This window comes from Gymnoscopelus braueri, assembly GCF_963280865.1.
Source record: "Gymnoscopelus braueri genome assembly, chromosome: 7".
Classification (NCBI taxonomy): domain Eukaryota; kingdom Metazoa; phylum Chordata; class Actinopteri; order Myctophiformes; family Myctophidae; genus Gymnoscopelus; species Gymnoscopelus braueri.
The window spans coordinates 10,669,020-10,681,678 of NC_137608.1; the positions used below are offsets into that span (position 1 = coordinate 10,669,020).

General features: G+C 45.0%; 1 protein-coding gene across 1 annotated transcript in view; it reads left to right on the forward strand.

Annotated features, from left to right (window-relative positions):
• rtkna (rhotekin a) overlaps positions 1 to 12,044 on the forward strand; it is an 87,135-nt gene extending 75,091 nt beyond the window's left edge. The window contains exons 6-10 of the mRNA XM_080433469.1: positions 577 to 683; positions 1,568 to 1,699; positions 3,635 to 3,800; positions 4,770 to 4,874; positions 8,983 to 12,044. Of these exons, the coding sequence (XP_080289595.1) occupies positions 577 to 683; positions 1,568 to 1,699; positions 3,635 to 3,800; positions 4,770 to 4,874; positions 8,983 to 9,791 (1,319 nt within the window). The 3' untranslated portion in view covers positions 9,792 to 12,044. The remainder of the gene's footprint in view (positions 1 to 576; positions 684 to 1,567; positions 1,700 to 3,634; positions 3,801 to 4,769; positions 4,875 to 8,982) is intronic.
• Positions 12,045 to 12,659: the final 615 nt, after the last annotated feature.

A 12,659-nucleotide genomic window follows, 5' to 3' on the forward strand; every position in this document is an offset into this window, starting at 1 on the left:
AAATTGATATATAATACATATTTGGCCGCGGACATCCATCTGAGAACATTTTGTGCCAGGGACCCCCGGAAGAGAAGATTTATGTTAAAAATGTCCCCCTGGAACCCTCCTAAGGACCTACTTTGAGAACCAATGTCCTAGACCACCGATTACTGATATTTTGACCGATATTTTGTCAAAAAGTTTAGCATTTTTTAATACATTTGAAAAAACATAATTTTTTAGCTCTACAACCTGGCAAAACAGATGGCACATTTTTTAAAGGTTTTTGAATAGGGCTTAATCATACTTAGAACACACTGATCACATTGGCTACATTACTGCCTTTACCGATGTCATAAAAAGAACATTTCTAATAATGGCTGATATATCGGCCAGACTGATATATTGGTCTGGCTCTAGCCGTGTGTGATGATATGATTGATTTTATATCAAGATGTTTATTTATTCGATGTATTTATTCTACTCTCTCTCTCCCACTCCCCATCCCTCTCTCTCCCTCTCTCCCCATCCCTCTCTTTCTCCCCCTCTCTCCCCCCCACCCCCCCACCATCTCTCCATTCTCCCCCCCTGTAGAGGAGTGTTCCTACTGGCTTCCTCTCTATGGCAGCGTGTGTTGCCGTCTGGCCGGCCAGCCTCACTGTATGACCCAACAGATGATGAGCGGCTGCTTGAAGGTCAAGGTATGTATGCCAGCCTGTGCGTGTAAGTGTGCGTGTGCGTGTGTGTGTGTGTGTGCGTGTGCGCGCGCGCGTGGGTGCGCGTGTGCATGTGTGTGTGTGTGTGTGCGTGTGCGTGTGTGCGTGTGTACCAGTGGTGGAAGAAGAACTCAGTTATTTTACTTAAAAGTAGCAATACCACAATATAAAAATACTCTGTTGCAAGTAAAAGGCCTGTGCTCAAAATGTTACTTGAGTAAAAGTACAAAAGTATTGGCATCAAAATATACTTAAAGTACCAAAAGTGAAAGTATTAAATGTTTGAAAATAGCAGATCTACAAGCTCACAATGCGTCGCGATGCGACACATTGTGAGCTTGTAGATCGGCTATTTTCAAATAGCCTAAGTATAAAATAGGGCTAAAGTGGTTAATGTATGTTTTATAATATAATGATTTATATCTGCAAAGTAACTAGTAACTAAAGTTTTCAAATAATTGTAGTGGAGTAAAAGTACAAAATGTACCGCCGAGACGAAGTGGAGTAGAAGTAAAAGTATTGAAAATTGGAAATACTCTAGTAAAGTAAAAATACCTCAAAATTGTACTTAAGTACAGTATTTGAGTGAATGTACTTAGTTACTTTCCACCACTGGTGTGTGCGTGTGCACGTGCGCGTGCGTACGTGTGTGTGTGTGTGTGTGTGTGTGTGTGTGTGTGTGTGTGTGCGTGAGAGAGAGAGAGAGGGAGAGATAGATGCTGGAGGCAGTCTCTTGCAGAGCTATTTGTTGTCCTAGCCCCCTCACACAAACACACAAAACTCACTAATCTCTCTCTCTCTCTCTCTCGCTACCCTTTTGCCCTGTTTTCTTCTATCCATCCGTCATCTCTCCTTTTTGGTCTTCACAGCAGCTGGGCGGCGACCCTCAGAGTTGGACGAAGGTGTACGGTGTCCTGAAAGGGACAAACCTCTTCTGTTACCACCAGCAGGAGGACGTGGAGGCCAGCGTCGAGCCGGTGTTCACCATCGCCATCAACAAGGTCGGTGTGCGCGAACTTTTCTGTGTCACTGCAGTGCTGTCGTATCCTACTGACTCACATGCACACACCAGTGTGGGGGCTGCCAGTGAGGAGCCCCCGCCGGGAGGATTGAGCCTTCGTCCTACTCCTCCCACCCAACACTCCCTGCTTACAGGTGCCGCCCCCAGCCCTGTAGGAAAACATGCAGAGACACCCTCCACACCCAGCTTCCCTCCCCTGAACACGGATCAATTGTGTTCCTGTAGAGCAGTGGTTTTCAACCTTTTTCATATCAAGGTCCATTATTTATTCAGCATTTGAGCCACGAACCACCATGTGATGAGATGAAGCCTCTCAGACCCAAAACTTATTATAAATATTTTGTTGTCGTTGGATACGATTTTGTCAAAATAACAATTCTTCTACATTCTCTAATTGTGTAGTCTTCTTGTAAATTAAATAAAGTAATGCAGATGTTTAACAATAAGTTAACTCTTGAGAGCGTAAAATTAAACCAAATGGACCCTTACGGGTCCATTTGGTTTAATTTTACGCTCTCAAGAGTTAAAGATCTATATAAGGGTCCATTTGGTTACCAACTCTCCATCATTTAGCTGGGGACCACCTGGAAACTCCTCAAGGACCACTGGTGGTCCCTGGACAACTGGTGGTCCCCGGACCACTGGTGTAGACGCTCGACAAAATCGGACGCACCACGGTGAATTGGAACCCACAACCTCCGTAGTGATGGGCAGATACTTTACCACTGTGCCACCCGAGCTATTTCCAAAACTGTCCTAAAATGTTGATGTACTCACAAGTATAGTCATACACTTGTGTGTGTGTGTGTGTGTGTGTGTGTGTGTGTGTGTTCATCCGTCTCAAGGCCTGTCATTCTCTCCAGTGTCTGGTCGGGTCTTTTGTATCCGTTGACCCTCTGGGCACAGAGTGCTGATACAGAGCTGAACGGATCACAACTCTTATGGTCCTGCGTTAGTCAGCAGAACAGACCCACTGTGTCGGGGAGGAGGAGGAGGAAGGAGGAGGAGGGGAAGGAGGAAGGGAAGGGATGGAATGGAATGAAATGAATGCCTTGAGCAAGGAGGTGCAGAGGTTCCTAGAATGCACCAAAGTGAATGGATGGAGCAATACTGACACCTAGTGGTTATTATACTGACACCTGGGCACTACTCACCAGTGACAACATTACAGCGGTGTTGACTGTGAATTACCTCAGCAGGACGGCTAACACTGGCACTACTCTCCCTCTGCCAGCCTGGGGAGAGCCCCTGAACTGAGCTCATGCTTCCTTCAATGCATGAGGAGTGAGCAGGGCCGCTTCTCATCTCCTGACAGGGGGGAGTTTCCCCGGTAGGACATAGAGCGTGGAAGGAACACGTTATTCCAACCAGTTCCTTTCCTCTCCATCAGGCGGCCCGGCAGTATAGAGACCAGGATTACTGCATGTTTTTTTGTGAGGGTACCTACCCTAGGGGACACAGGGAGAACATGCAACAACGATATATTAAGTCAGATCACCCGGACCGCATTAAGTGTTTCACCGAGGTCCCCTTAAACATTCGCTCGTTATATTAGCTGATGAAGGCATAGAGCTGAAACGCTTCCTACCTTGTTGCCTCTTTACTTTTCAAAGAAAAGATAATACCATCTTATAATAACAATAATACCTGAGGGGACACAACGTGAGAGCTGGCATCAATCTTTTTTTGTTATTGGTCCAACAACTTCAAAGATTTCTGGGCCCTGTGACAAGATTTCAAATCATAACTTTTTCTTTTTGGCATTCAAAAATATTGCCATTTCCCCTGATTGTATTACTTTTGTTGCGTTGTTATACTCGGGTGTCGAGTGAAAACTTCATATGTCCAGCAAAAGTAGCAGATCTACAAGCTCAAAACTACATGACTTGTTTGTGTGTTTTTCCTATGATTCCAGGAGACCAGAATACGGGCGTCAGAGAAGGACCCTCAAACTAAGGCCCAGAGTATCTGCATCACCAACCAGTATGGAGGAGAGGAGGTGACACACACCCTGACGGCAGACAGCCGGGACGACACACACCGATGGATGGAGGCCTTCTGGCAACACTTCTACGACATGAGTAAGAAACAAGACATTCCATGAAAACTAAAAGAGAACGCTCCCACACTGGGGTCTCCAGTTGTAGAATGGCGGACGTTCTTTGATCCCGATTTATCTTTGGCTTTTGGCATTGTTTATGTTTGCATATCACAATATCACATCAGTGTCTTCCGTCTTCCAATCTATGGATTATTGACAAGCCCACGTATGTCGTCACGGTTCACAAGATGAACCACCAATTTTGTGGTTCTTATTATATTATGTATTGTACCCACTTTATTTATATTATATTGTATATATACGCCGCTTCATTCTGGTGAAACTGAAAGAGCAGGTCTTCTCTTTCCCCTGTTATGTACAAAAGTCTACTATTTTCATGTGAGTGAACCCAGTGAGCTGGGTGTGGGTGTGCTGTACATGCTTGCTGCTTGCAGGCTGGCACAAATTGTTCAGTTGCCCCATTGTTAGGTTCTAAAAGTTGTTCATTTAATTTAATTTGTAATTAAGTTTAATTTCATGTGACTCGTAACTCAATCAGTCAGTGTTAGCCGTCCTGCTGAGGTATTTCACAATCACACCGCTATAATGTTTCTCTGCAGCGTTCTAAAACTGTTTGTCTCATGGTGAACAGTGCATCACACATCACATCAAAAGTGTACACAGTATTCCATATTCACTCACATATTCATATCCGAACATGATAAATAATTACCAAAGTACCGATATAGTACATTAAAAGATCATTCATAACGTTTAGTTTTGTAGTATAATATGCATACATTTTGTGACAAGACACGTTATTATTGCAATATATTATGTTGCAATAATAATGTGTGGTTGTCACAAAATCCCTCAAGGCACACCTGGACTTGTCCCACAACACACCAGTGTGCCTCGGCAGGCATAACGTTTGAAAGCCACTGAATGTCATGAATGTGTTGTTGTACCAGAGTCTGATTGGATGGTTTGTCCCTCTCTCTCTACACAGGCCAGTGGAAGCAATGCTGCGATGACCTCATGAAAATTGAAGTGCCGTCGCCGAGGAAGCCGGCCCCCATCACCCCGAAACAGGGCTCCCTGTACCATGAAATGGGTGAGACGTCATGGATTATCAGTTCTCAGTCGCCACCACTGAGTTCAGTCTTTTGGGTTCCATAGAAGCATTGTCTTCTATCGAAAGCATGTTGCACAATTGATCTACAAGCTCTCTATTTTCGGATATTATTTTAAGATTAGAGCAAATAAGTGGTCAAACTAGCAATAAAATCTTATAGTCCCAGATATTTCATATAAAAGCAAAGGTTAAAGCCTCAATCAAGTATGTAGAATAATATTAATTATTATAATAAGGAACAATATTACTAATACATATAATTTATACAATTAATACATATTGTGTTAATTGCTTAATTATTTAGGAAATAGCGCTAGTGTCTTACGACATTTTCAGTCGCGAGATTTTATTTTGCTTTAATTCATGTGAGACTTCACAGCTCTCCCTGATCAGCTGGCTGCAGACCGTATAACTGAGCGTAGATTGTGTGAATTCACGGGGAAATAACCACGTCTCCGTCACGTACACGCATGACCTTAAGTAGAAAATAAATTGTTGCCGTTGGGTGGAAACCGTGTATGTCCAAAACCGTCCCTTTTTTATATAAAAAGTATAAAATCGTGAAAATAGACGGTCTACAAGCTATAGGTCCATTTTCGCTACTTGTGTGCGACACTCCTGTATGGTGAAGTAGGGAGTTAATTTACAAAAAGTTGAAAAGTGGAGATACGAGTTTTCCGCCTGACGACAGCGATGAAATCAAAAGAATACCCAAAGAACGATCCTCGGAAAATCCAGGCATGAAATCCAAATCGATGGGTTTGTGTTTTCCTCTTTGTTGCATGTGAATGTTTCTAGTTTTAACTTTGTAGGTCTGTTTTCTGCATGAAGAACACTTTTAACCGTTAAAACCAGGGTTTGATTTGGTGGAGGGTGGGGGGACTCATGCGTCTGCTTTTGATATCCCCCCTCTCAGGTCATTCATTTTAATGGCCCGGTGGGGATATGTTTTATTCCTGCTTTTGGTCAGACTGAATTAAATACATACATTTCCTTTTGGGGAAATGTAGACTGTCTGATATGTTTAATGTTTGATAATGCTACCATTCAAGAATAGAATAAAAAAAGTTTCAGATTTTTTTGATATTCACAAATATGTAAAATACAGCCTATTTACAAGCTCACAACGTGTCACAATGCAAAGTGTTGTGAGCTTGTAGATCGTCTATTTTCACTATTTGTCATACAAAGGCACACAGTATATGTTACAGGGAAATTGGCATTCCAGGGAAATTGAAAAAGGAGCGCTTGTTTTTATCACCCACCCAGGCAATTCTGTATAACCAACACTAGAGGGCAATGAATCCACACTGAATCCACATGCGTGTGCATGTGTGCGCACGCGTGTGTGCATTTGCACACATGCACACGCACACATCTGTGTCGTCGTGGACACTGGATAGTAACCATAGACTGTAACCCATGAAAAGATTTATTCTCCCCCTATTGGTTCACAACTCGGACGGCGCTGATTCGACTAGCAGACCTTCGGCCGGTCGGCGCGGGCACTCGCGCCTCCTCGGCCTCAAGCTCTGCTGAGTCGGCGCGCCTCCGTCATGGACAATAACTATTATCACGTGTGCGTGTGAACGCGCTCAGCGTTCCCCTAGCGTAGCTTCCTGGTTGCTATGTATAACAAAAGCCAGGTCGGCCTCGCATCAAAGCCCCGCCTCGCACCTCCTCCTCCTCGCGCCGCCTCGTATCAAAGCCCCGCCTCGCGCCTCCTCCTCCTCGCGCCGCCTCGTATCAAAGCCCCGCTTCGTGCCTCCTCCTCCTCGCGCCGCCTCGTATCAAAGCCCCGCCTCGCGCCTCCTCCTCCTCCTCCTTGCGAGCCTCGCGTAAAAAACCCTGTCTCGAAAAGCCCCGCCTCGCGCCGAAGCCCAGCGCCTAAAAGCGAGCGCTCCTCTTTCAATTTCCCTGGAATGCCAATTTCCCTGTGACATATATACATGTAGGGATTAATGCTGTTCTTTTTTACAAATCGAACCCTGTTTAAAACCTCTCTTCCACCTTTACACTGTATGTACTGTAGCTAGTGTGGATCCTATCTCTGACATACTGACTGACTCACTTTCACTGTCTCTTTCCCTTTCTCTTTCTGTCTCTTTCTCTTTCTCTTTCTGTCTCTTTCCGTTTTCCTGGATGTGCCCTGGATCTGTCCCTCCTGATTTTCCTCTCTTTCACCCTCCTCCTTATTTTCCCCCTCTTCCACACAAACATTATTCTCCGTTATCCTTTCAACGTTTAAATATGTCACGTTTGGTTGAATCGCCTGGTTTTGAACAACCCTCTTCATCATACCTTCCCTTCATTTGAATTCCTTTTTTTTATTAACAAATAAATCACATATCCGCCTGATTCATCTCTTTTTTTCCCATTAACATCAAAACACCTGAACCTCTATCCGTCTCTCATCACATCTTCCCTTCATTCATCCATCCATCCATCCATCCTTCCATCCTTCCTTCCTTCCTTTCCTTTCCTCCTGCTTCCTCTGGCAGCCCCCCTTGCCACACCCTCCTGTGAGGGTCTCCTGCTGCAGGACAATGCTGTGTCGGCCGAGATTCGCGCTCTGCTCTCGTCCTATTACAATGACAGGTGATGTAACTGGAGAACAACAGGGGATATGATGACATTAAAGGAGAAACACCTCTTTTCAACCTCATCTTCATTAAAAGTGGTCCTCTCCAACGGTCACTAATTATAAGATCATGGCACCATTTCCTGACTGCTCGCTCTGTGTCTCAGAAGTGGGGCTGTGGACAGTGTAGACACCTGCCTAACAACGATGCAACTCTACAATTTAAAATGTAGGCATTTTTGCATATGCTCTTTATACAGAGCAACTTACAATAAGCAAGGTAAACACATACAAATGCAGAAAGACAGTGTAGTAGTGCCTCAGTAGACTATTGATCACAGGTAAACCAAGAATGACAGGGAGGAGGATATACTAAATTACCAAGGATGGTCATCAGTATAGGCACAAAAATCCACAGTCTACCTCTAACACACAGAGCATGTAGACAGAAATGGCTCCATCCTGTAGTGAACGTTAGCAAGCAGTACCCATATGCCATATGAGATGATTTTGGAAATAAAAGGGTGAAATATTCCTTTAATGGTGACCTCTGAAGATGCGATGATGTGGTAAGAGTGTGGCAGCAGGATGTTGGCGATCGATGGGAGACGACATCTGTTATTGAAACGTTCGTCTGCTCCTCTTTTTTTGCACCAGTAAATCTTTTTTTGCCAAATTGACTTTGTGCTCCAGAAATAATTTCTTTGTTCAGATCAATGAGGGTTGTTAATCCCTCTCCCTCTCTCTGCTACTGTATTTCAGCCTTATCGATTTCTGTTAGATGAACATTTGCAGGGTTCGCCTTCCTCTTGTCATTTTTCCTCAGCGGGGCAAAAGGAAAGACGTTGTTTATCAGGCATGACAGCCAGACACTTGTAGATGTACAGTACACACATGCAGTGGCGGACAGTATAACCTAGTACATTTACTTGAGTACTGTATTAAGTAAAAACATTGGAATTGGAAGTTCGAGCTTATGACTTTCACTCTACAACATTTCAAAGACAAATTGTATTTTTGACTCCATTACATTTTCTAGAAAGAGACCCTGGGACAAAAACAAAAACTTAACGTATACAATTTCAAACAGCAATGCATTGATGATAATAAAAGAAAATGTACTTTGTAATTAGTACTTTTGAATGCTTAAGTATTTTTTTTTAAAAGTACGCTAATACTTTAACTGTACAATTTTTACAAATTTGACAGAGCAACTTTCACTAGTTGAGTAATATTTGACCAGGAGTATCTACAGCCGCGGTACCTTGATAGTGCCTGGGGTGCTACCCCCCTGGTAGTCCTGTGGTAACACCTATTTTTGTGGTACCACTTTTTTCTATGCCGCCACCACTAGATGGCGGCAGAGATCAACTAATGCCCAGACATGTATACTTTGACCCAAGTACTGGGGTTGAGAGTACTTAATTGTCCACCACTGCACAAAGGAAAATAGAAAACAGAACAGGACAATATCATGACGAGCCTGTCTTCTCCCCCCTCCTGCAGTTATTGAGACATCCGACGACTTCAGCAGCACCGTGTCGGACATCCTGGCCCGGAGGATGCAGGAGCTGGAGCTGCGCAGTCAGCTGGGCACCTCCTCCCCCGTCTGGATGTCCCTGTTTGAGGAGGAGGAGGTGGGAGACCATCCTCGTCATCCCCCCTGCTGCGGCTCGTCTCGCCTGTCCCCCCGCACCCCGCCGCCCCACCACCACCGCTTGCCCCCCCGGAGCCCCATGAGCTGCTCCCCACGCCGCCACTGCTGCTGCTCCTCGCCACGCCCGCTGGGCCCGTTGGACCGCTCGGACGCCAGCCTGACGTCGGACAGCGACTCCCACTGTAGCACCTCCCCCTGCCTCGGCCTCCGCCACGCCCACCACCACTGGGGGGCGGAGCCTCCCTCTGGGTTCTCCTCCTCCTCGTCGTCTCGCATGCGGCCGCGCACGCTCTCCCTGGACGCCAAGCTCAGCACCCTCCGGGGGAGGGGCTACGGAGGAGGAGGCGGGGCTTTCCAGTGCTCCTGTCAAACGGCGTCGCCTCCTCCTCCTTCCTCCTCCTCGCTGCTGGTCACCCCACCGCTCCCCGCCTCCTCCTCCTCGTCCCAGCGGGTGCCGCGCAGCGGCACGCAGACCACGCTCTCCTGCTCCAGCTCCACCTCCTCCAGCTCCTCCAGCTCCACCAACAGCGAGGGGAGGAGCCACAGCCCTGAGTCGTCGGAGCCTGCCGCCTTCTCGCGGCCGTCCCCGGCCCGCCGCAGCCTCAGGAACCTCAGGGCCCGGCTGGACCCCCGCAACTGGCTCCAGAGCCAGGTGTGATGAAACCCCCACCTGACGGAGGAGGGGGGTCCGCACACACACACACACACACACACACACACACACACAGTGAGGACTGTCGACGAAACGCAGAAGAACATTGCTTTGTGACGTTATGTGAACTGACCTCAGGATGGACCTGCTAAACCACAATACCGCCCCCCCCCCTCCTAAATACAGACACGTTTGTGTTACTATACTTGTGAGGAGATTGACATTTTAGAACAGCAATTGTATTAATGCAATTTTTACCTTCTTTTTGCCATTTTTAACCCTAACCAACAATGCACGAAACCAGTGCACAACTTAGTATATTAGACATAAATCCAACCTCATAAGTATAGCAATACAAGTACACACCCACAAACACAGACACCTGGGGTAAACTGGAATGCCTTCTAACTAAGTCTCTGCAGGCTACTGGGCTGTTTACGGCTGCTGCAGCAACATGCTCCAAATGACAACAAACTGTGTTCAGCTTCAGAAGGGCTCGCCGAACCGAACATTCTTAAGAGGACAAAACGTATTTTCAGAGTTCAGACTGCCTACTTCTTCTCAGCTCTGAGCTGTGAACGCTAGACCACGCGGCACTAGACCACTCAGTATTCTGCCTAGCAACAACACCGCAAAGAATATACAATGCTGGAGCGTTGTTGTACCACCTGATCCTCCACTGCAGTTAGACTATGCTTGTAGCCTTTTTCGACCTGCGGTTCTCAACCTGTGGGCCGCAAGGATATTGGAAGTGGGCCCCCCAAATAATCGGCAAAACACTACGATTTTAATAATAATAATAATAATATAACATTAATATTTAAAAAAATTAAGAAAATGAATGTAAAAAATATTTAAACTGTTTAAATTGTTCTACCAATAAATAGGGATTAAAGTATACTATGTTAGTTCCATTGATCCAAGCCGTAACACAATCGATTGATTGATTATTAAAATAAACACACAGCCCACCCATCTGACCACTTAACTCAGCCGCAGCTGAAAGTGGTCAGATGGGTGGGCCGATTTTCAAGTGGGCCCTGACCCAGAAATGGGTTGAGAACCACTGCGTTCAGGCCAAGAACAGCATGGGGAGGAGTTGGGGGAGGAGCTGGGGGAGGAGCTGGGGGAGGAGCTGTGGCTAGATTCTGGCAACGATGGAAGTGATGCTACTTGGGAGAAATGATTCTATATACAATGGAGAGTTTGTCTGTTACTGTTACTCATCCATTAGACTCGCCTAGCCAGACAACTATTCCACAATCTCTGAATGCTAATATATAGAGTCTGGAACACGTTTAGAAATCCGAGAAAGGAAGCTGGCATCTGTTCGTCATTTCGTTCACAAAGATATCTAGACTTGATTTTATTTTAGAATTTCCATTTCTGCTAAGCAGCGAGCTATATATGCTTAGATGATTTTCATTTATATTAGGACAAATTTGCGCGACTGTAAAGATGAAACGGAAGCGAGGAGGCGTCACATCTTGCTTTGTCCTCTGATCATTTTCAAAGCTTCCGTTGTTGCTCCAGACTGTATGACGGAAGCATTTGGAAATTCTGGGAAACAACTAGTCTGGCTCGCGAGACTATTCACCCCTCAACTACTCACCCCTCAACTACTCACTAGCTGTTGGGAGTACGTTCTTCTGAAACTTTAAACTGGAAAATCTTAAATTTTTGTCGCCAGAAGTCGTAAAAACAAACAAAAAAAACACACACTAAAAACGGAAAAAAAGTCGATTTAAAGTTCTATGAGTGCTGGACACACTGGCGGGTGTTTTTTGGACTGTACGTTTTGTAACTGGTAACTTCTTGTACGTACGTGATGGTTTGAAGTGTAAGCATGTTGTCTAAGCTGAATACACAGCAGTAAGTTTGATCACGACAAGTCTGCGTCTTTTAGAAATGTCCAAAAAAAAAACAGTTCCCGCATGGCGAAGAGGGAGGGCGGCGTGTGTCTGTTGTTCCCTGTATAAACTGTGACATTATCCACGTCTGTATACTTATCGTTTTGATATCGACACAAAAGACGACCCCCTTAAACGTTTCTCCTAGCAAAAGAAAATGTACATGTATATATGCTATGCACCGTTTTTTTGTTTGCATTTTTTTTCATGATTTGGCTTAAAGGCGAGAAGTTGTGTTAACTCGCAAATCGCAATAGCAAAGGAAATCTCTTGAAAGCTCAACACTTAAACCCCACAGACACAGTTGTTGAGCTGAGTTTTTCTGTTTCGCTCTACGTTAAAAACCTTCGCAGGAAAATAGCCGATCGACAAAGCTCGCAACGCGTCACATTTGCGCCGCGTTGGTGAGCTTTGTCGATCTGCTATTTTCCTGCGAAGGTTTTCCGGGGTTTTTAAAGTGGTTTATTATACGAGTGTTCACATTAACTGTTACTGGTTGTTAACTGTGATCTGTGAAAAAATAACGTGCTCTTACTTCTTCTCTTCTCCGCTCAGCTGAACACTGTTGACAGGATAGGCTTTGGTTAAACACGGTTACCGGCGTCTAGCATCAAACTGAATTATTGAACCAAAGGTCAACTTGTCACTGCTTATCGCGATCACCACACCATGCCATACGAACCCAGCGCGCTCCACTGCCTTCATTCATTGCAGTATTTGTCAGATTCCATTGGAAAATAACAAGCGGTACCTGTTTTCGCAAAGCTTCTCTCAAGCTTCAACAAAAATGTGAAATGTTTTTTTTGCTCTGTTTTTTTTCATGCAGTACAACAGGAAATATTTATTTGCAATTTGTGATATGGTGGTTGCATTTATTTTGTTTTGTTTTCCTGTGAAAGTGTGTTCACTTAAAGCCAATCAATAATTAGTTTTGTTGTTGTGATAGCGGGAGTCTGTGGTTTTA